General features: G+C 42.1%; 1 protein-coding gene across 2 annotated transcripts in view; it reads right to left on the minus strand.

Moving 5' to 3' along the window:
• Positions 1–250: 250 nt before the first annotated feature.
• Positions 251–23,564, minus strand: part of LOC109871244 (methyl-CpG-binding domain protein 5) — a 42,688-nt gene continuing 19,374 nt past the window's right edge. Inside the window, exons 3-10 of one of the 2 annotated variants that reach the window (XM_020462054.2) lie at positions 15,204–15,306; positions 14,826–15,006; positions 11,809–13,971; positions 7,777–8,012; positions 6,590–7,621; positions 5,503–5,579; positions 3,202–3,277; positions 251–3,030 (exon numbers count right to left, since the gene is read on the minus strand). In XM_020462054.2, coding sequence (XP_020317643.1) covers positions 2,968–3,030; positions 3,202–3,277; positions 5,503–5,579; positions 6,590–7,621; positions 7,777–8,012; positions 11,809–13,971; positions 14,826–15,006; positions 15,204–15,306 — 3,931 coding nt within the window. In that variant the 3' untranslated portion in view covers positions 251–2,967. Of the gene's footprint in view, positions 3,031–3,201; positions 3,278–5,502; positions 7,622–7,776; positions 8,013–11,808; positions 13,972–14,825; positions 15,007–15,203; positions 15,307–23,564 lie in introns of both variants that reach the window. The other variant, XR_004205642.1, reaches the window with a different exon arrangement.

Genomic DNA, 23,564 nt, shown 5'->3' on the forward strand with positions numbered 1-23,564 from the left:
ATATAAAACATGGGGATTGTTCACTTATCCCAAACACTCAGCCCAGTATGCTCAATAACATTTCTGCCAATCATTTCAAAAGTTGCAAAGAGGGTAGTTGAACAATTTACAGATCACTTTACACTGGCAATGTAAAATACAGATGTGTTTGGATTTGAAGTGAATTAGGTTAGGTGTGTTGTAGTTAGTTGCTTTAAGGGGAAACTTTGATAAAAGGACTGGAAGAGATGATAAAAATCACAAACCACAGTTGATAGAATACATACTTTTATTGCAAAATGAATGCAATACTTTGTCAAATTTGTACATCCCTATGGAACAAACACAATGGAAAGATTTTGAACGAAGCATAATAGCCACTTTCCACTGCCTGTAATTTCAGGCACACTTTTTTTAAATGTGAAACATTTCTGCTGGAGAAGCAGAAAGGGGAGATGCTACAGCTGTTATGTATGCAGAAAGATATTAAAAACTATAAGAACACCAAGTACAAAATATACTTAAATGTTGGTGCCACATCATGTGACTGTTAAAATGCCAAATGACTTAAAATAAAAATGTTTAACAACAAATAAAAATATTTTCACATCATAAAACCAATGTGGGCCACTCAGCTTGTACCGTATGTCCTGAAATAAAAATCACAAAAATGACATGGAAAAAGTCAATAAAAAGCTAATTCAAACTGTTTTTTAGTTTTTTTTCCCCCAAGATGGCAAAACATTTATTCCATATAAACACAATCACTCAAGATCATTGCAGTAGACAAAAAGTTGAAAATGGAAGACCTAAATAATTGTTATGAAATGTAACTCATGATACTTTAATGATAAATAAGCCTAGTATTTTGAAATGGAAAACAGTTAACATGAATTACTTAGTCCATGAACTAGTGGTGAGCTCTTCATATTTTAGGAGTAAGAGTGCTAAATTAAATAATTCTAAACAAGATGAATCTAATGTTGATGACACTTGTATTAACACTTGGTCACCTAGCGATTACATTTTAGGATGCCCTGTTGTTCTTTTAGAATGAAATACATATGACTTGATATTGTATTTTAAATACAACATTTTTGGACAAACTTATCAAGAACTTTTCAGTTTTACAATTTCAGATTTACCCAAGACTGATCAAATCAGAAGGTTCCCCTCCTGAGTCAGGGTATAAAGTACAGAAAATTAAGTTCACTCATTTAATATAAACATTTAAAAATGTCTTCAGGCTATGGGAATATACACTCAGTTTTGACATGAGTAATAAAAAAACAACAACACTATATGCACATACACGCATCCAAAGAAATTACACTTCATAAATAAACACAAATATATAAATTCATATTTAAAAACCACTGACTGAATATTTATCCATATATAGGCTGTTCATTTGTTAAGAGAAAAATATAACACCATAAAGGCTTTTCAGAGTGTACAACTCTTAGTATTATTGCTAAGTAACCATTTTAATGCAATGTAACAAATCTACAAATAAATATGGGATTCATAAATAAATAATGAAAGTACAAAAGCAACACAAACAAATGTAAATCAACTAAATTAAGGCCACCTATTCAATAGAGTATTAAAAAGGTAAATAATATCAACTAAAAGTCCCAACCTGTGATGGGGCATAGCTTTGGCAGCTGGGGGTTATAGCATTGGATATAAGGCTCAAATCAATGTTCACTCTCATACTGTCGTGGGTCGTTTAAACTTGCTTTTCAGAGCAAGCGAAACCAACGTGTATAATACTGATCTCTTCTGAACTGTAAATGTGCAGTTCATCCAATAAGGCATTTTGACACTTGAAAATGACACATTCAAGGGTAAAAAAAAACAAAAACAACAAAAACACAAAAGAGCAATGCTCAAATTACATTTAAATATTAACTTAATTGTAAATTAAACACTAGTGACAGAACCATATATTACAACTGTTAATATTGAATACTTAAGTATCAGAATGCATGTATACAACAAATTTGTTTATACTTTACAATAACTTACCCTTTTTTTTTTATGAACACAAAACACTCACAATTAAAGTCATTTGGCAGATATAACACAGAAAATCTGTATCAAAAATATTCAGAGAAAATACATTTTACTTTGGGAGTAAATATAATTTAACTTAAGAGGCATTTTTTTTAGACTCCTTCCCTTGATGGCTTTTTCTTTTCTTGGATAAAAACATAAGAGAAAGTATTTGCACGTCTCTCTATGTTCAGATAGACCCAGTGTCTATCTTCAAATCTTCCAGTATACTTTTCTTGGGACTCTGTATGCCTTTCCAGTAAGAGAAGAACAACCTTCCTGAAAATAGTGTCTGTTGAAGTTCAAATGTTCCTAACCCTTCTGCGGGGTTTGATGCTTAACAGCATGTTTCAATAGATCTGTAGAAAAATGCCTTTATGCTGCTTTTCTTTTGAAAAAAAGAAATCTCTGGCCGCACTGTTTTGTGCAAAATAAAAACATAGAAGATAGACATGTACATTAGAAAATGAGCATTAGATCGACTCATCTATGATAATACTGAACAATATACACAATTAAATCACTGAATATAATGTACTGTTTTCCTTTGTCTATTGTACATCTAAAATGCATCAGAAATATTTGTACCAACAATTTCCTCATATGGAAAAGAATGAGATTCTATATAAGGACAAGCTAGCAGTGGATATATCATAGCGATTATTTTGCAGCTAGGTTCCTCCATCCTTTCTTGTACTTCTTTCACTGTCAGTGTCTTGGTGGTGGTCAAGGTGGAAGGGGTGTTGACTAATTGTAGCACCAATCCAGCTGGACTAAGTACCAAGTTGATTTAACAGAGTGGACAATGGTCGCGTCTAACGCGCACACAGCTAACTTGCTAGCGGTTCCACTTCGGCTACAATGAAACCCATTGGCTAGATGGACCGCTACTTAGAAGGCCACTGAAGTAACGGATCCACACATTCACTGTCATCTGGAGATCTTCCTCCTCTTGGGTTTAGGGGTCTTGACTTGTCGTTCTCTCTGTGACATCTGGTGCGCCAAAGAAATTAGGAAATAAAAATGGAACACCATCTTTAGAGACCGTAGACTCACACACATTTGGACACCCGAAGGACATGTCTAGAGAGAGGTGTGTATATACAGTACACATAACCAAATACTATGAATCTACCCATGATGTTTAGACGTCAGAGTACTCACATTGCCTGTCATCTTATCCAGCTCGCTCATAGCCTCCTGTATAGCAGCTTCTAGGTTGTTATTCCGTTTTCCTCCACTGTAAGAAAGACAACATTTGTATTACTGTATCTGATAAAAACTACAGGAACAGATTTTATATATCTATATATTTTTATTTATTTAACTAGGCAAATTCCTATTTACAATGACGGCCTAGGAACAGTGCCTTGTTCAGGGGCAGAACAGATTTTTACCTTGTCAGCTCGGGGATTCGATCTAGCAACCTTTTGGTTACTGGCCCAATGCTCTAACCACTAGGCTACCTGCCACCCCCTAGTTCTATTTCTATCTATCTATATCCAGTCAAACTTTCGGACGCACCTAAACATTCAAGAGTTATTTGTACTATTTTCTAGATCAAAACTATGAAATTAAACAAATAGAAATATATTTGAGATTCTTCTTCTTCACCTTTGCCTTGATGACAGCTTTGCATTCTTTCAACCAGCTTCAAGAGGTAGTCACCTGAAATGCTTTAACAACAGTCTTGAAGGAGTTCCCAAATATGCTGAGCACTTGTTGGCAGCTTTTCCTTCACTCGGCTGTCAAACTCATCCCAAACCATCTCAATTGGGTTGAGGTCAGGTGATTGTGGAGGCCAGGTCATCTGATGCAGCACTCCATCACTCTCCTTCTTGGCCAAATAGCTCTTACACAGCCTGGAGGGGTATTTTGGGTCATTGTCCTGTTGAAAAACAAATGATAGTGGGACTAAGCAGCAAACCAGATGGGATGGCAGATCGCTGCAGAATGTTGTGGTAGACATGCTGGTTAAGTGTGCCTTTTAATTCTAAATAAACCACTGACAGTGTCAACAGCAAAGCACCACCACACCTCCATGCTTCACAGTAGGAACCACACATGCAGGGATCATCCGTTCACCTACTCTGCATCTCACAAAGACACGGTGGTTGGAAACAAAAATAAAAATGTGGACTAATCAGACCAAAGGACAGATTTCCACCGGTCTAATGTCCATTGCTCATGTTTCTTGTCCCAAGCAAGTCTCTTCTTATTGGTGTCCTTTTGTTGTGGTTGCTTTGCATTAATTCGACTACGAAGGCCTGATTCACGCAGTCTCCTCTGAACAGTCAATGATGAGATGTGTCTGTTACGTGAACACTTAGGTGCAATCTGAGGTGCAGTTAATTGCAGATTTCTGAGGCTGGTAATTAATTAACTTATCCTCTGCAGCAGAGGTAACTCTGGGTCTTCCTTTCCTGTGGCAATCCTCATGAGATCCAGGTTCATCATAGCGCTTCATGGTTTTTGTGACTGCACTTGAAGAAACGTTCAAAGTTCTTCAAATTTTCCAGATTGACTGACCTTCATGTCTTAAAGTAATGCTGGACTGTTGTTTCTCTTTGCTTATTTGAGCTGTTCTTGCCATAATATGGACTTGGTCTTTTACCAAATAGGGCCATCTTCTGTATACCACCCCTACCTTGTCACAACATAACTGATAGGCTCAAACGCATTAAGGAGGAAAGAAATTCCACAAATTAACTTAAGCCACACCTGTTAATTCATATGCATTCCAGGTGACTACCTCATGAAGCTGGTTGAGAGAATGCCAAGAGTATGCAAAGCTGTCAACAAGGCAACGGGTGGCTACTTTGAAGAACCTCAAATATAAAATATATTTAGATTTGTTTAACACTTTTTTGGTTACTACATGATTCCATGTGTGTTATTTCATAGTTTAAGTCGTCACTATTATTCTACAATGTAGAAAATAGTAAAAAATTAAGAAAAACACTTGAATAAGTTGCTGCGTCCACTTTTGATGGGTACTGTATATATTTTTTTATGAAATATACTCCAGTCTGAACTTAAACAATTAAAACCAGGAAGAAAGTGTGTAGAAATAAGAATACACGTATATATATATATATATATTTTTTTTTAATGATCTAACCTCTGGACATATTTTCTTAAATCACAGTATTTTCAATATTTATTAGCAGCGCTATTTAGCGGATTTGGTTGATTTTGTGGTCTCAAACTAGTGAGCTTGACATTCTTCATCAAGAATATGGGAAATTGCAATTATTGATAACAAAAAGGTGTGACTGTTGTTCTCATGATGTAAATTGGTGCATTTACTATCAACAATGCATTAAACCTAGTTGTCCAGATTTTGGGCATTTTGGCTAAACAAATAATAGCAATGTGAATATTGGAGTGTGACAGACAACCTGGTTCAATTTGCATCCAGAGACAAAACCAGTTGAGAACCACTGATTAGGGTAAGTAACTTACTTTCTAGTTATTTTGTTTGCTTTGTGTAGGGTCTCCAGATCCTCTGTTAGTGTCCTCTGGAAATTGTCTGACTCTACCTGAGGGCAAGTAGAAAAAAACATTACCAAAACACTGACCGGAAGAATTCAACCAAAAACTTTACCAAAGGATCATCTGCATGAGAGTGTTAAGGCAGCCAAGTGAAACCAAAAGAACCCTGTTCTCAGGATAGGAGTTCTAAATGAGTTTGCAGAATGACTTGTGTCTAAGCAATGACTTCATTTAACACTCAATAATCACAACAATTCAACTTCAATAAAGCCTCATTGTCTTATGACTAACTGGCAAGCTTCCTTAATTAAACACACGACAGAGAATTCAACAGTTTTCTAATTAAAAAGGAGGCAGCATTTTCTCCTACCCTTCCAAACTGCTTTCAATTTCTGTTTTACTCAATACAAGGGGGTCAGATTTATTCAAATAGCTGTCTACACACAGGCCTATAAAAAGAATGGGTGTGGCAAATTCATCCACCACTGTATATTATATGTAAGGTCAAACTAGGCAAGAAACCAAACTGAAATAACACCTAGTCCAAATGTTAGCCTAAATTAACATGTCACATTAAAAAATATAAAAGCAGATTCCCCAAATCCCAAATTGAAGAGCCTGGACAGTAGTTTTGAAAATAATAATAATAGGCACAATAGGCTGTAAATAAATTCAAGCGATGGATGTCGACAGAAGTGAAAATGGGGGTGAAACGACAAATTCTTTGGCATCTCTGAGGCCGTTGGCAGTGCCACAGAGCAGAAATAGTTTTTGAATGCAGAACACCTGAGTTGTTCTCTTTCCCTGCCATGCTCCTTGTGAAGAATATAATATCCTTCAGGGACATGCCATGCCCAATGTCTGCACATTTTAAAACTCCTCTCTTATACAAAGCATTATCAAAAGGTATGGTGCACAACAGTAGTAGCAGCAAAAGTGTAATGTAAAATTGTGTTGAAATTAAGGGTGGAATTTTGGCGGAGACCTCCACTTCCTTATGTGCTGTAGTCATGTGACCAATCATAATCACACAACACTGACAATACAATAATCTCACTTTGCCCTGTATGCTGTTCACCATCCCAAGGGAGTACATGTGCCCCTCGCTCCCCATCTTGCCTGGCCATGGAGGGAAGCCTTTGCCCTGGCCCCAGAGCAGCTCTCCCGGGTAGTGGGTCTGAGTTCTTGGCCTGTGGTGGAGCTGGAGCCCCTCACTGGAGGAGGGCGAGTCCCCAGGCCTCAGGTCCTCCTCGCCGCTCAGGCTCCCGTTCAGGTGCCCATTGTAATACCTGTTGTAGCAGTGCCCGTTGAGTTGCCCGTTGAGTTGGCCGTTCAGATGTCCGTTGAAGAGGCTGGAGTCTTTGGTGAAGTAGCCCTCTGGTGGGGACAGGCTGGGGTGTCTGGGTCTTCCCGACGTGTGATCCCTACCGTTGCCGTTCATATGGGCATACATACCACTGGGGACTTGCAGTGGTGTTTGATCCTGGGGGCCTAAGTGGGCCTGACCTTTGGGCCTTTCTGGGTAGGTGCCGTTTCTGCCCTGGGCTAAGGAAAGCTGTTGGAGGGGCTCGTCATCACGCCACAGACCAGCCTGCTCCTTGGCCGCCACCTCTCCGTCCCATTGTCTTCTCTGGGCTCCACGTCGAGGCGAATGGAATCTTGTAGGAGATTCCATGGCAACGGGGGAGAAGATGTTGTTCCGTTCAGGGGTCTTCTTGCGGGGCCGGCCCACCTTGGGATGGTGTCGGTGCTCCGGCACTGGCTCCCGATATGAGCGGAGGGGGCCGGTGTGGATGACAGAGTTGACCGCATGGGAGAGGTCAACAGGCTCGCAGACAACAGTAGCAGCGAAGGAACTGCTACCACCCGCTGATGTAATGACATTAGACGTGCTCTTGCTGGCCATGCCCATCGCTTCCCTGTGGATAGGATCAATAACTTCTCCCCCACCACTGTGAAGGCCCTGGGGAGACTGGTATTCTCGATGACTCTCCTGGAGGCAAGGGGCACTGGGTTGGGACATGGACATAATCCCCGGTCGACTCATCATAGCTCTGTTGGGCTGTGGAATCCTCTCAGGCAAACCCCCCTGTAACAAAAAGAGAGGGAGAAGGGCTGTTATGTTGACAGTAATCAACAATAATCATCCTTAAAAATACAACACTAATCCAAATACACAGAAAGTAAGAGAAAATAAGGCTGAAACAGACCAGGAACACATCAGCCTGAACACATCAGCCTGACCTGGAATCTCTGAAGGAGGCTGTTCATGGGGTTGGAGGCAGCACCACCAGGGAGAGGGGCAACAGGATGGGAGCCCTGGCTCTGGAACCTGTGGAGCTGCTGGCTCTGTATGGAGTGACGACCCAGACCCTGAACAAGCTGTTGCTGTGTATTGGCTTGGCTGCTCCTGATGAGAGACTGGAGACTCTCCTCTTGGGCCTGCCTCAGCTCACAGCTCAGAGAACTACTGACCTCAACTGTACAGGGAGGGAGAGAGAGAGGTGTGAGAGATTACAAAGAAACAGAATAGGGGTGAGAAAGTTGGGAGAATGAGGAGTGAAGTGAGGGATTAGGTGTGTAGAGGGAGATCTGATCATGAGTGAAGTGAGGAAGGGAGAGTCTAGGGAGATCTGATCATGAGGTCAACACCGCTCCAAGCTAACTGAGGCTTTTCCAAGATAAGCAAACACTGAAGTCTTGAAACTTGGCAAACTACAGACAACAACTGGAGACCTAACAAACTGACTCTGTGACGATCACAAAAAGCAGGGGATTCTCTGAGAGGAAGTAGTGAAGGGGGGGGGGTCACTTGGGAATAGCACAATTACTCCAAATAAGACAATTACCTGTGGTAATTGGAAGAGGATGTGTTGAAATACAAAGAGACAGTAAAAGAGAGTAGTGTGGTCGTAAAAACAAGCCCAAAATGTACTCCCATTTACTTCCCTTGATTTTTTGAGGACTTGATTGAACAAATACGAAAGAAAAAGGAAACCGACAAGACAAGTGAGAAAAGAAAACAATGTTGTTGAGATGAAAACCAAAAGGGGTCAACTGGGGTTCATTTGGGCTTTTCCTGACTACACACTGACTTCAGACCAAATATTAGGTGTTTTAGATAAGATGGCCACTGACTCTTAAATCAAATCAGGATATAAAATTTGAACGTAAACTTCTAGAACTCGAGCCATATGCCTAGATGGATATCCATACATTACCTCAAAACGGTCAGCAAGGGTATGGTGTAGAACAGGAGAAGTAGTCAACAATAGCAGTCAGTGACAACATTAGGAGTCTATTGCTATTGAAATAAAAAAGGTTCATTTAACAAAAACAGATGACAAACCTCAACAAAGTAGCCAGTAGCCACCATGATCCGCTAACTTTGACGGTTTCGGAGGACATTTGCTGAATCCACAGAGCTTGGACAGGAAGTGAATGTGATCATATGTGTGGAGCTCCTGTATCGAAACAGAAATGCATCCATGTTTATGGATGTGTGGCACATCTCTCACTGTAAGGGCATTGGCTTGTCCAGGTGAAAGTGCTCCCTACTCTCTGGCAGATAGCTAGTGACTAGACACTACTATGAAAGTGTATAAAATACAAGATTCCACCTACTGTAATTAGCTTACGCTAAAAGGGTTCATCTGTCTAGATACATTCGACTCCTGATAATTGCACATCAAAAGGAAATGCAATTTCCCTTCAAGGGGAGTGCTTCTCACTAGTCCCAATTTAAATTCTTAATTTTCCTCGTGCCACCGCCTGCTATCGGCATTCACAACAATCCCAAGCTGTTGCATACATCAGGAGTGGACTGTACGTCATTTAAAATCAGACTAGGGCTAAGAGAATGTGTCAAGACTAAATGCCATAACTAACCTTCACTTACTACGTATCACTTCAGAATAAAATGACAGAGACAATAAGTATATGGTGGCAGAGCTGGTATCCTACTCATCTACCCAACTACCTACAACCATTAAGATTAGAGCTGGGATGATAAACCAAAAATGATCCGACACCGACCATGCCGATCACTTATCGCAGACATTTTTGCTGATATCATTCATTGCAATAGGTAGCCTATACTAGAGAAATGTGAAGATTGAAATAAGTTCTCTAACATAGGTGATTGTTAAAGAGACAATTGATGGCTACAACCCTCAAACTAGTAGTAGTTTAAAGAATAATAATAATAATAATAATAATAATAATAATAATAATAATAATAAGAAGAAGAAGAAGAAACAGTGATGGTTCACATTGTTGTAAACGATCCTTTGGTTTATCATTATGGCATCAACTCAGGCAATCTATAACCATATGGATTTTTGTCCATATCGCCCAGCTCTAATTAAGATCAAATCCCAATCTCAGTAATTCAGATTAAATATTACATTACTTGTTTACTAGAACCACTGTTCTCATTTTCCATGACCCTCTCGCCCATCCTTCGCTCTCTAAGAGCAGGACTGTAGGTTACTAGAGGCTAGCTCCAGGACACAGACATTAGCCAAGAGGACGCACACAGCCGTCTGATACACGAACCAGTGACGCGTGGCTAGTGGCGCTTCTTGGGCTCTCAGTCACAGACTGTCACCCGTAGCAATGCAGAGGCCTGGCTGCAGACCACAGAGGACATAGCAAGAAAGTGCATTCCACAACACTGAGGTCTCTCCACTCACTGTTTAAAGGCTGATTACAATGACACAGATAGAAACTAGGCCTATTGTTTACAGTAGAACAACTTCTAGCAGAATACTTGATCATCTAACTTGGTGAGTCATTGTTATTGTTGTTTGGTCTTCTATCATTTCATACAATGAGAAACACACTTGATCATAATAGCCAAGATGTGAGAGTTGGGTTTCAGGTCAAAGCATTGCTGAAAAGATGACTTAGTTGAGCTGAAAATGGGTTAAAGAAATTAGAGCCAAAACAAACAAAAAAAGCACAAACAATAAGGCCTGATGTGAGAAATACAAGTTGAAAAACATCAGAAATGTTTTATCTGCCTGCTTGTACAAAATGTTTGCCTTTAAAGAGGTCTTGCACAGGCTTAAAATACTTCACTTTTATTTGGCTGTGCAGCAGAAAATGCTTTGCAGTCAGCTCAATGTTGAAAGCTTCTAAAAGAGCACAAGTGACAAAGACGAGTGAACTGAATGAAAAGGACAAAGAGTTATGCAAAAAATAATACAAAATTGTTGTTTTTTTGTGATCATTGTAATAAAGTAGGCTAATGTACACTACGTTAAAAAAGTTTGGGGTCACTTAGAAATGTCTGTTTTTTTGTAAATTAAAATAACATCAAATTGATCATAAATACATGGTAGACATTATTAATGTTGTAAATTACTACTGTAGCTGGAAACGGCAGATTTTTTATGGAATATCTTCATAGGTATAGAGGCCCATTATCAGCAACCATCACACCTGTGTTCCAAAGGTACGTTGTGTTAGCGAATCCAAGTTTATCATTTTAAAAGGCTAACTGATCATTAGAAAACCCTTTTGCAATTATGTCAGCACAGCTAAAAACTGTTGTCCTGATTAAATAAGCAATAAAAACTGGCCTTCTTTAGACTAGTTGAGTATCTGGTGTTTGTGGGTTTGATTAAAGGCTCAAAATGGCAAGCAACAAATAACTTTCTTCTGAAACTTGTCAGTCTATTCTTGTTCTGAGAAATGAAGGCTATTCCATGCGAGAAATTGCCAAGAACCTGAAGATCTCGTACAACGCTGTGTACTACTCCCTTCACAGAACAGCGCAAACAGGCTCTAACCAGAATAGAAAGAGGAGTGGGAGGCCCCGGTGCACAACTGAGCAAGAGGACAAGTACATTAGTGTCTAGTTTGAGAAACAGACGCCTCACAAGTCTTCAACTGGCAGCTTCATTAAATAGTACCCGCAAAACACCAGTCTGCTGTTTCCAGCTACAATAGTCATTTACAACATTAACAATGTCTACACTGTATTTCTGATCAATTTGATGTTATTTTAATGAACAAAATACATGCTTTTCTTTCAAAAACAAGGACATTTCTAAGTGACCCCAAACCTTTGAACGGTAGTGTATATCCAATTATTTGTAACACTAGAACAAAAACTATACCAGTTCTCCATAAGGGCGCACAATAAATTACTGCCCTTCGCTTAACCACAAAAACGTGTAGGTAGAGACTATTGACTTGATTCTATGATTTTGCTCCACACTTAGGATAAGAGGACAAAAAAGTCAACAAAATCAAGAAACAGCTGCTTACCTGACTTAGAGAGGGCTTGGACACTGCCATTGGACATCATGGGAGGCAATCCTGCCCTGCCTCTGAAGTGGGGGTTGCCTTGCACCTGGGATGGTTTCTGATAATGTCCAAACTGCTGCTGCTGGTGAGAGTTTGGGTTGTCCTGCATTGACCCCATGGCTGCATGTTGTCTACCACCGTAACCCAGCACCCCAACGTTCCCAGCTAAGGCGGGATCATGCATTACGTTCATTGGCCCGTTAAACTGCTCCGTGTTTAGATCTTGGCCTGAAATCTGACCTTCGTTGTTCATGTTCTGGAAGAAAGGGACCAACGTTCTGCCCTGGAGCTGAGGCCCCCGCAAGCTCTGCTGTAAAGCTGACATATGAGGCAAAGCTTCCTCCAAGAAGGGAGATTTGCTGGATCGGGCTGGGCTGTGGCCCACGTGGCTTGGCCCATTATGGGCACTCTGGTGGCTCATGGACTGGAGTAGCTGGGCCATGGAGGTGTTTGGGGGCAGGCTACCCTGCTGAAACATTCTCCTCAAAGGCTCTGGAAAGCTAGCCGAACTTGATCCTGAGCCACCCATTGGATGTTTGAGCACGTCGAAAGCCCTGTCATTGTTGACGCCACCACCGCTGACATCATTGGACAGTTTCCGCTTGCGATTCGCTTCTCTCTGCTGAGCCATACCAATGAGTTTGTCTCTTAATGCTGCTCTTCCGGTTTGAACCTCGCTCGCCAACGGCCCAGGATTAGGTAGATATCGCTGGTTTAAAGTGCTGTGTCCATCTAGGTTCCCACCTCTGCCTCCACCAACCAGTCCTGGGTGTCCCAAACCGCTGCCACTGTGAGCCTCTGTGCCTGCAGCCGCTGCGCTGTCGGGATGTTTGTTTTGATTCACTAGCTGTGCTTTGGCTGCGGCTGACAGAAGACTGCTGGCTGGGAAGGAAGCAGGATTCTGCTGATCTAGCATCTTGTTAAGGGGCATTCCTACCGAGTGATTCCTTTGAAGGACACTATCAGAACCAGGAGCTGGAGGGCACATGGAGTTGGAATGCCTGCTTAGACTACTTTTCATCCCCCCTGGCAGGTAATTGGGGTTATCGTTCAAGTGATGGAGTTTGTCCATCTTATATGAACTTGGCGGCATTGCAGGTCGAGGGGACCCCAAGGAGGCCCGAGGAAGTGGCTTTGAACCCCCACAAGGAACCTGGATCCCCGTGGGGTGAGCAAAGCTCCCATGTTCAGAAGATCCGGAGGAGCAACGTGAACGGTGGGGTGACTCCTCCATCCTGGCAAGGACAGGCCCAGCCATATGTACCGGGGACACAATAGGCGAGGACGAGACCGATGAAGGGGTAGGGTGGTGCTGGACCCTCTGGCCATGCCCAACATGTCCAGACTTCCCAGTTGGTAAAGGCAGGTTGCTGGGCAAAGGGACACTGGTAGGGGGGATGTTTACATTCATTGGTGGTACCTGAGAATGGGCACTGTGTTGGAGGCCAGATACATTTGACACTAAGGGACCCTGACTTGGAGCCTTGCTTGGAATGGGGTCCAGGATACCAAGAGGGTCCATCTCAGAAGAGGGAGGGAGCTGAGACAGGGACAAGTGCGACTGTGGGTGTGGATGGCATGCAGGCTGGACTTTATGTTGAAAGTTGTTGTGGGGGAAGCTATAGAAGGGCTTCTGCATATTGGGGCTTTTGGCATTGACAGGTACATTAGTCCTTCCTGCTATGGCACACGAAGGCTGGGTGGCCGAAGGCGAGCCGTGGAGCAGAACACTAGGTGGTGAGAGAGGTGTAAAACGATCACCGTTCATAAGGGCAGAGCCTGGGCTGCAAGCTCCATGAAAACCTAGCATGTTGGGCTCAGGACTCCCCAGAAGTTCAGTCCTTGGGGAGGGAGTCCCATCACCATAATGCTGCGAGCCACATGAGGTGGAGGAGGAGGGGCTGAGCAGGACACGGTGGCGGATACGATAGGGAGACCGTTGTTGGCTACAGCGATCACTTCCCCCCAGTCTTGTCCTGCTGTAACCAGAGTACGGATCTCTCTGAGGAGAACCCAGTTCATGGTTATAGTACCGTTGACCAGGTATTGTCATCTTGTTGGGTGGACCATCGTACATATTGTTCTTTATTGCTGGATGACTCATAGGACCCACCGTCGCCGAACCTACAAAGCAGAGTAACATTGTTCATATTAGCAATCTCAGTTAGTAGTCATCTTAGTTTTGTCACGTTGATATTACAGATCAAAATTGAGATGATTCTGAGTGACTCACTCAGCATTTTCCATTCTGAACTTGCAACTACACAAACAGTGCTTAATTGACAACAGACACCTTATATTTACAGCAAACAGTTAGATAACAGCAGATAAGCAGACTGAACGTTATGGAAATATAATCTAGCTGATATGTGTATGCATGTTCAGACAGTGTCACATTTTTGCTTCTCTTTTATAACACAATGCTGACAGGGCACAATGCAGCACAGCAGCTATAAAAAAAATAAAATGCTGCACGGAACAGAGCATTTCTGACAGAGCTGATCTCAATCTGTCATAAAGATATTGTCTTTCATTTTAATTTCTCCATGGCATATGGAAAATCGGAACAAAACTTGCTGAGAATGCACATGATGCTCACGTCATCATATCTAGTGACACCCCACTGGAGGGTAAAAGCAATTGAATGGTGTAAGATATTGAATTTCATTATCAACCAATAAGCTATATGAATGGTTGGATTGTTATAATATAAATAACAATAATAATAATAATAATAATAATAATAACAATAATAATAACAATAATAATAATAACAATAATAATAATAATAACAACAACCATTTAGCAGATGCTTTTATCCAAAGTGACTTAGACATGCGTGCATACATTTCACGTATTGCTGGCCCCGGGAATCAAACCCACTATCGTGGCGTTGCAAGAGTCATGCTTTACCAACTGAGCTACAGAGGACCAGGGGGCAAGCTTGCCTCTCAAATTGAGAAACAACTTCCACATACCAGTGCCACTACCGTGACTAGCCAGAGCCAGCGAGGGGTGCAGTGACTCCATGTTCCTGTGCAGTGTCGCCGTGGCAATGATCTTCCTCTTGTGGATACACAGCTTGGTGAAATCGGCATCGGCTCGTGCATCCTCAGCCATCCTATGCTTGACCGCCGCCCCGGGGTCAAAGCTGAATATCTGAGGGGGGGAGATGTTAGCGTGTGTAAGTGGCTACTCCTATAACATACGTGTCACCTCTCTTCTCCAACCCTGGCTACAGTTAGAAGTGTGTTAGTGTTCAGTAGCATGCGCAGTGTGTTTTCCCTTGAACTTTATGACCCAGCTACCAGGAGTGGCCCCATCACACACCCACAAACATCTCCTGGCTGGCTCACCTCGTGAACGGTGAGAGGACACTCCAGGCCACACTTGCAGGTGCCATCAGTCAGCAGGTAGCTCTTCACCTGCTCCAGACAGGCTAACACAGAGCCACTGGGACTGGAAAGTGGAAGAAGAGAAGTTCTGTGACTGACCAACGTTAACGGCATACAGTAGCACAACCATACAGTAGCTACATAAAGACAGTCTGCATCAGAAATGGCCCCCTATTCCCTAAAGTGGTTCTGGTCAAAAGTAATGCACTATACAGGGAATAGGGTACCATATGGGACACATCCATACACATTCAATTATATCAAAATGGCCTGGATAAAGTAAAATCAGGCACAGCAAAAGAAGCAAAGCTCACAAAATATGGGAGGGCCACATTACCATGACAACGGCTCACCTCACAATGACAACAAGAGTGTCATCAGCTTAAAAGGCTTGTTTCCGGAGAAACAAGCGTCACACCAAAAAAAAAGATCTTAATGAAAGTAAGGGAGTGAAAAGTGGCTGACGCGTGGAGAATTATGGTGCCATAAAACACAGATCCCGACAGCGTTTCACAGTTTTTCAGAGGACACAATTTTCTCTGTATAATACAGTCACTGTTCTCAAACATGCTTCCCCTCAAGGCCATGTAGCCCAGATCTGCCCACCAGAAAGGGCAGATGAAGAGGGAGGGAGGGTGGCAATATTGGATACTGGAAGGTGTTGTCCTCGACTGGCCCTGGTATTGAAACGCTTCTCTTCACTACAGCTCATGGACAGACAATATTGATAATAACCATCATGTCAAAGAAAAGTTGGAGTCACGCAATGTGGTGTATAGTCCTACCCACTTAGACTCAGGAAACCACACAGTTTATTAGACTACAGATAGAATAAGTTATTAATAACTTCTTATGGATAGGGGGCAGCATTTTCACATTTGGATGAAAAGCGTGCCCAGAGTAAACTGCCTCCTACTCAGTCCCAGATGCTAATATATGCATATTATTAGTAGCATTAGAAAACACTCTGACATTTCTAAAACTGTTTGAATGATGTCTGTGAGTATACAAGAACTCATATGGCAGGCAAAAACCTGAGAAAAAAATCCAAACAGGATGTGGGAAATCTGAGGTTTGTAGTTTTTCAACTCAGCCCCTATTGAATATACAGTGGGATATGGGTCATCTTGCACTTCCTAAGGCTTCCACTAGATGTCAACAGTTTTTAGAACGTTGTTTCAGGCTTCTACTGTGAAGGGGGGCTGAATGAGAGGTGAATGAGTCCGAGGTCTGCCAGCAGTCTCAGTCTCGTGATGCGTCGTCATGAGAAAGTTACCTCTCGTTCCATTGCTATTCTACAGACATAGGAATTCTCCGGTTGGGACATTATTGAACATTTATGATAAGAACATCCTAAAGATTGATTCTATACATCGTTTGATTTGTTTCTACGGCCAGACATTTCCGCTGGACTTGCCCGTGCCTCGTGAGTTTCGATTTGTTTACTAAACGCCCTAACAAAAGGAGGAATTTGGACATAAATGATGGACTTTATGGAACAAATCAAACATTTATTGTGGAACTGGGATTCCTGGTAGTGCATTCTGACGAAGATCAAAGGGACATTAATATTTATAATGACTTATGTTGACTCCAACATGGCAGATATATTCTTGGGTTGTGTATGTCCTCTGAGCGCCATACTCAGATTATAGCATGGTTGGCTTTTTCCGTAAAGTTTTTTTGAAATCTGACACAGCGGTTGCATTAAGGAGAAGTATATCTTTAAATCTGTAAATAACACTTGTATCTTTTATTAATGTTTATTATGAGTATTTCTGTGATTTGATGTGGCCCTGTGCAAATTCACAGGATGTTTTAGAGGCAAAGCCAAATGTAAACTGAGGTTTTTGGATATAAATACGAACTTGATCGAACAAAACATACAGGTATTGTGTAACATGTCCCGGGAGTGTCATCGGATGAAGAATATCAAAGGTTATTGATAAAATTAATCACTATTTCTGCTTTTTGTGACTCCTCTCTTTGCTTGGAAAATCGCGGTATGCTTTCTCTGACTAGTTGCTGACCTAACATAATGATATGTTCTGCTTTCGCCAAAAAGCTTTTTTGAAATCGGACACTGTGGTTGGATTAATGAGAATTCTATCTTTAAAATGGTGCCTAATACTTGTATGTTTGAGAAAATTGAATTATTAGATTTCTGTTGATTGAATTTGGTGGAACCCCAATCCTAGACAGGTTAACTTCACTGGGTGGTGAAAGTGCATGGTGATGAGCTTGATGTTGCTTTCCAATAAATATTGAGGGTCTTATTCTGGTGACATGATCATCGATGCTTGGCTGCCATTTGACAAATAAAAATATTCTCACTCTTATCCATCATCTCATCATGTAGACTAGTCTACCACACAGCCTACCCGCACTGTATCATCAAGATGTTGGCTCGAGCGTAGGTGCCCAGACCAGAGCAGGCAGATACAATTAGGGTTGCAAAGGGTCAGAAGCTTCCCTGTACATTTCTGGAATTTTCCCAGATTTTTTCATGGGAAGTTAAGCCCGGGAATTGGGGAATCTTGCTTAAATTCATTTAAAAAAACGTAACTTATAACAGTGAACCTTTTGTGGGATACACATAAAGGCAATTCTAGGTCTTGTAGCATATTTTGGTTAAACTATTCCCAATTCAATGGAACCCTCTGCATGCACAGTGCATTCTTCCATCACATGTACAGTGTACTCTTCCATCACATGTACAGCTGATTCTCAAGATCTTGCACACTAATGAGATGCTATTGAGCTCACACTACTAAACTGTCTGAGCCAAGTTTTGATTGCAATACTGGGTGGGGTGAATATATTTTATACGACCAACATGTTTTTTTGTTAACTAGAAAATAGTTGCCTACAGCAAAGTGTGTTTAAAATCATGTCTAACTTGTTAACAATTTCTGCTAGTTAGTTACCATGTGGGTTTTAGCTGGCTTGAGCCTGCTAACTGAGGAGTGTTAATTCACCTGTTCCATACATGTTTCATTTTAAAACATTTATCTTACAAAAGGGGTTGTTTAATCTAACTGCTTAACTATTTATCTGTTCATGGAATTGTATTTGGGTTTTTTGAAATTCATTTTTTCCTCATCTTTACAGAAAAAACACCATCTGATGTGGAGACATTTCACTGCAGCTAATGTAGAAGGAAAAGTGTGTACATGTGCAAATACTGTGCCAAATCATATGTGAAGAATGCAACAAAGATGCAGAATCATCTGGCCAAGTGCATAAAGTTCCCTCAGCACTCACAACAAGCAACCTCTGACAAAAGTCCCTCTACTTCTATTCGAGGTGAAAATGATGAATCAGAGACCTCATCGATAGCAACAGTCCATGGTCCTCCTGGAATCAGAAGTTTATATGACTCAATGGAGGAACGTAGTCAGAGAAATGCTGATGAATGTCTTGCTCGAGCTATGTATGCAACTGGTTCACCTCAGATGCTCACAGAGAATGTGTATTGGAAGAGATTTCCGAATGTTCTTCACCCAGCATACACCCCTCCAACCAGACATGCTTTATCTACTAATTTGCTGGATGCCGAGTTCAGAGTTCAAGTGAAGGTCAAGCAAATCATAGAGAAAGCAGACTATTGCAATTATCTCGGATGGGTAGTCGAATGTTCATGGGGAAAGAATAATTAACTACATCTCAACCTGATTTCCACAAGAACACAAACAAGGGACAACATGCACACCGGTCTCTACATCGCAGATAAGCTGAAAGCAGCCATCAATGACCTTGGACCACAGAAGGTATTTGCACTGGTGACAGACAATGCTGCAAACATGAAAGTTGCTTGGTCTAAAGTGGAGGAGTCCTATCCACACATCACACCCATTGGCTGTGCTGGTCATGCATTGAATCTGCTCATCAAGGACATCATAGCAGTGAAAAGCAGCAATCTACCTCACCAAGCAAAGTGAGAAGAATAAGAGCACCACATTGAAGCTGCCCAGCAACACCTGTTGGGGTGATGTTGTCATGTTTGACAGACTCCTGGAGGGAAAGGAGTCTATCCATGAAATGTCCATATCAGTCTTCCGATATGGCCAGTCCCATCAAGATGATCCTCCTGGATAATGTATTTTTGGAGAGAGTGGTAAGCAGCCTGAAAGTCATGAAACCTATAGCAGTAACCATTGCACGGATTGAGGGAGACAATGCCATACTGCCTGATGTAGACTCTGCTTGCAGATGTAAGATAAGAAATCAGTACTGCCCTGCCCACTTCACTGTTGCTCTAAGCAGAGGAAACTGCAGTTCTGAAATACATCAAAACGCGTGAAGACTTCTGCCTGAAGCCCATACACCCCGCCGCTGCATACATGTTGGACCCCAAGTATACTGGCAAGAGCATCCTGTTTGGTGCAGAGATCAACAAGGCCTATGGTGTCATCACTATCATGTCTCACCACCTTGACCTGGATGAGGGCAAGGTTCTTGGCAGTCTGGCGAAGTACACTTCCAAGCAAGGGCTTTGGGATGGAGATGCAATATGGCAGTCGTGCCAACATATCTCATCAGCCACCTGGTGGAAGGGACTTGGTTCCTCAGAGCACAACTGGTCCTTGTTTGGGAACACACACAGCAAAGCACGCAACAGTCTGACAAATACAAGGTTTGAAAAACTGGTGGCCATCCGGGCTAATTTGAGGCTTTTTGAGCCTGACAACGAGCCATCCTCAACAAGGTTGGAAAGTGAAGATGAGGCCTCAGTCTGATGTTCAAGTGGTGGACATTGAGGAGTTCCAGGAAGAATACAAACAAAATTAATTAGCATATTTTCCCACAGAAAGTTTCCACTTCTGAATATTCCCCAAAACGTAGATACAATTGCTATTTAACGCAAAAGTTGACACCCCACTTTGGTTCTAAAATCACCATCACCCACTAACTAACTTGTTTCAAGGTCATGCGCACAAGTACAGTGAAATGCCTCTCTTGTTAGCTCTACGCCCAACAATACAGTAGTAAACAGGTAAAACAAAAATAATAAAGTAAGTTACATTTGAGTAATTTAAGCAGACGCTCTTCTACAAAGCCACAGAGTAGTCCGTGCATACATTTTCATGCTTTTGTCATACTGGTCCCCTGTGGAAATAGAACCCAAAACACTGCCGTTGCTCAACCAACTGAGCTACACAGGAAAATAAGCAAGCATACTATATACAGGGTTGGTCCATTCCAGTACCATATTCACAATGTGCAGGGATACTGGAGTGATAGATGTAGATACACTATATATACACAAAACCATGTGGACACCCCTTCAAATCAAATTAATTTATAAAGCCCTTCTTACATCACCTGATATCTCAAAGTGCTGTACAGAAACCCAGCCTAAAACCCCAAACAGCAAGCAATGCAAGTGTAGAAGCAATAAGTGGATTAGGATATTTCAGCCACACCCGTTGCTGACAAGTGTATACAATCAAGCACACAGCCATGCAATCTCCATAGACAACATTGGCAGTAGAATGGCCTTACTGAAGAGCTCAGTGACTCAACGTGGCACCGTTATAGGATGCCACCTTTCCAACAAGTTAGTTAGTCAAATTTCTGCCCTGCTTGAGGTGCCCCAGTCAACTGTAAGTGCTGTTACTGTGAAGTGGAAACGTCTAGGAGCAACAACGGCTCAGCCATGAAGTGGTAGGCCACACATCCTCACAAAACAAGTGCTTAAGCGCATAGAGCGTAAATACCATCTGTCCTCGGTTGCAACACCCACTGCAGAGTTACAAACTGCCCCTGGAAGCAACGTCAGCACAAGAACTGTTTGTCGAGAACTTAATGAAATGGGTTTCCATGGCCGAGCCACCGCACACAAGCGTAAGATCACCATGCGCAATGCCAAGCGTCGGCTGGAGTAGTGTAAAGATCGCCGTCATTGGACTCTGGATTGATGAATCACCCTTCCCCATCTGGCAGTCCTACAGACTAATCTGTATTTGGCGGATGCCAGGAGAGCACTACCTGCCCAAATGCATAGTGCCAAATGTAAAGTTTGGTGGAGGAGGAATAATGGTCTGGGACTGTTTTTCATGGTGCGTTCTAGGCCCCTTAGCTCCAGTGAAATCTTACCGCTACAAGACATTCTAGATGACTCTGTGCTTCCAACTTTGTGGCAACATTTTGGAGAAGGCCCTTTCCTGTTTCAGCATGACAATGCCCCTGTCCACAAAGCGAGGTCCATACAGAAAGTGTATCTTGAGATTGGTGTGAAAGAACTTGACTGGCCTGCACAGAGCCCTGACCTCAACCCCATAGAACACCTTTGGGATTACATTGTTGGTCCTGACGTCAGAGTGCGCAGCTGAACACTGTATACTGGAAACCACTCAGTTTGTTATTTTAACTAAAACATAACCAATCTTTGTTAAACATAAATACCAAAATAGTTTTTTCATGGATTCTTAAAGTCGGCTTGAAAGAGCCGCTAACCAAGCTAAGCTGCTAACGTTAGCCATCAAGCTAACGAAGTTAGTCCCAGATGAGTTTTCCAATGGAGACCTCTCTGAAAAAGTAAATGAATGGTTCCAGCGCTGTAGGAGCTGTATTCACAACGCTTTGTTCGGGAAAAACTGGATCACTCAGAGTTCCATTGCAGCAAGGATTATAGGCTTGAGGTGGCTTCTTTAATCACGCAGGTAGCCAGTCAATGTAAGAAACTGGGGAAAACGCCGAGTGGAATGTTTACCTTTTCTCCGCCAGTGGCTTGACGGCGTTTGTGCATGTTGGATGAATCTCCGTCTTGTTGTTTATCATTATCTGACTGGCTGGTGTTGCCCAGAGTTCGTTCACCAGGGGAGCCATCTCAGCCTCTCCTCCCCCATCTGATAAGAGTCGAAGGAGCACAGCAAGAGGAGCATGGCAATCAAAGATCGTCACGTCACGAGCCGCGGAAGCCAAAAACATCTACAAAAACATCTACAAAAACGTCTACATTCCCAAAGAGAGGTCCGGAGCGGATACAAATACTGAATTGTTTTGCCGCGCTGTAGCCTGATCTTCCTACACCTTCGTCGCTGGGGGTACCTGTGTCTGCAGCCGCTGTGCCTACTCCTACAATTTAGAAGTCGACGTTGGCAACCTTTCATCCCTACTCTGGATCAAGCGGGGCGTCTCCATCTGTCTGGAGGCCTGCACCATCCTGTGAAAAGTGGGAGTGGGCAGATTTCCTTGTCCTTCTTGATAGCTGTGATTTTGGGCAATGTGACTGTTCCTCGTGCAAAAACAGTGTCCTATCCCAGAGCTCGAGTAAATGACAATACTAAGCTGCTCCTGAACGTACTACACCAGGCCATCGATTCTATCGTAGTTTTGGTGGGTTTTAATGACATTATGAAGGGCAGCTCTGAACAGTTGAAACAGGATTTCAAAGAGCTGATTGACTATCTGCTAGACACTAATAAAAGACCCATCATATCTGGCCCTGTGGCCTCTCTGAATCATGGCATTGAACACATTGGCAGGATTCTTTCTCTTCACAACTGGCTATGTGCAGCTCAATGGGTATAACTTTTGTTGACAATTTCAATACCTTTTGGAAACAAAACACATTTTATAAGGAGGATGGGATCCACCCAAATTATTTGGGTTCCTGAATCCTTTCACAGCATTATAAGGCTGAGTTGAGACAATGACTTCAATGCCCCAGCCCAGTTAATCCCTACCATTGTGTCGCTGAGTCATCATAATGCTTTAGCAAATGTACATTATACCAGGGGCATAGGTAGACAATGTAAGTAACCTGATTTATGTCCCCCTAACTGCCCTGAATGCCTCTGCTGATCCTACCGCTATTGTATGCAGCAATCACGTGTCTATGAATCAGATTTATGTTGTTAGAAATGAGCCGGTGTGCCCTAGTTGGAAGTCCACTGTGTGCAGCTCACCCTGCACTAACACAAATAACATGAGAATATCTACTTCTGCTAAGCTTCCCAGTAGAGCTAAGAAAACAATCAAGCATCCCAGAAAAGTGGTCAAAATAACCCACGTTAACATATGTAGGTTATAACCTCTTGAAGCTAGGGGGCACTATTTTTATGTTTGGGAAAATAACGTTCCCAAAGTAAACTGCCTATTTCTCATTACCAGATGCTAGAATATGCATATAATTGACATATTAGGATAGAAAACACTAAAGTTTCCAAAACTGTAAAAATATTGTCTGTGGGTATAACAGAACTGATATTGCAGGCGAAAGCCTGAGGACAAACCAATCAGGAAGAGCCTCTTATTTTGAAACGTCTGTGTTCCTATGCGTGTCTGTCCTCCATTTAAAGGGATATCAAACAGATT

The sequence above is a fragment of the Oncorhynchus kisutch genome, linkage group LG26 (assembly GCF_002021735.2).
Source record: "Oncorhynchus kisutch isolate 150728-3 linkage group LG26, Okis_V2, whole genome shotgun sequence".
Classification (NCBI taxonomy): domain Eukaryota; kingdom Metazoa; phylum Chordata; class Actinopteri; order Salmoniformes; family Salmonidae; genus Oncorhynchus; species Oncorhynchus kisutch.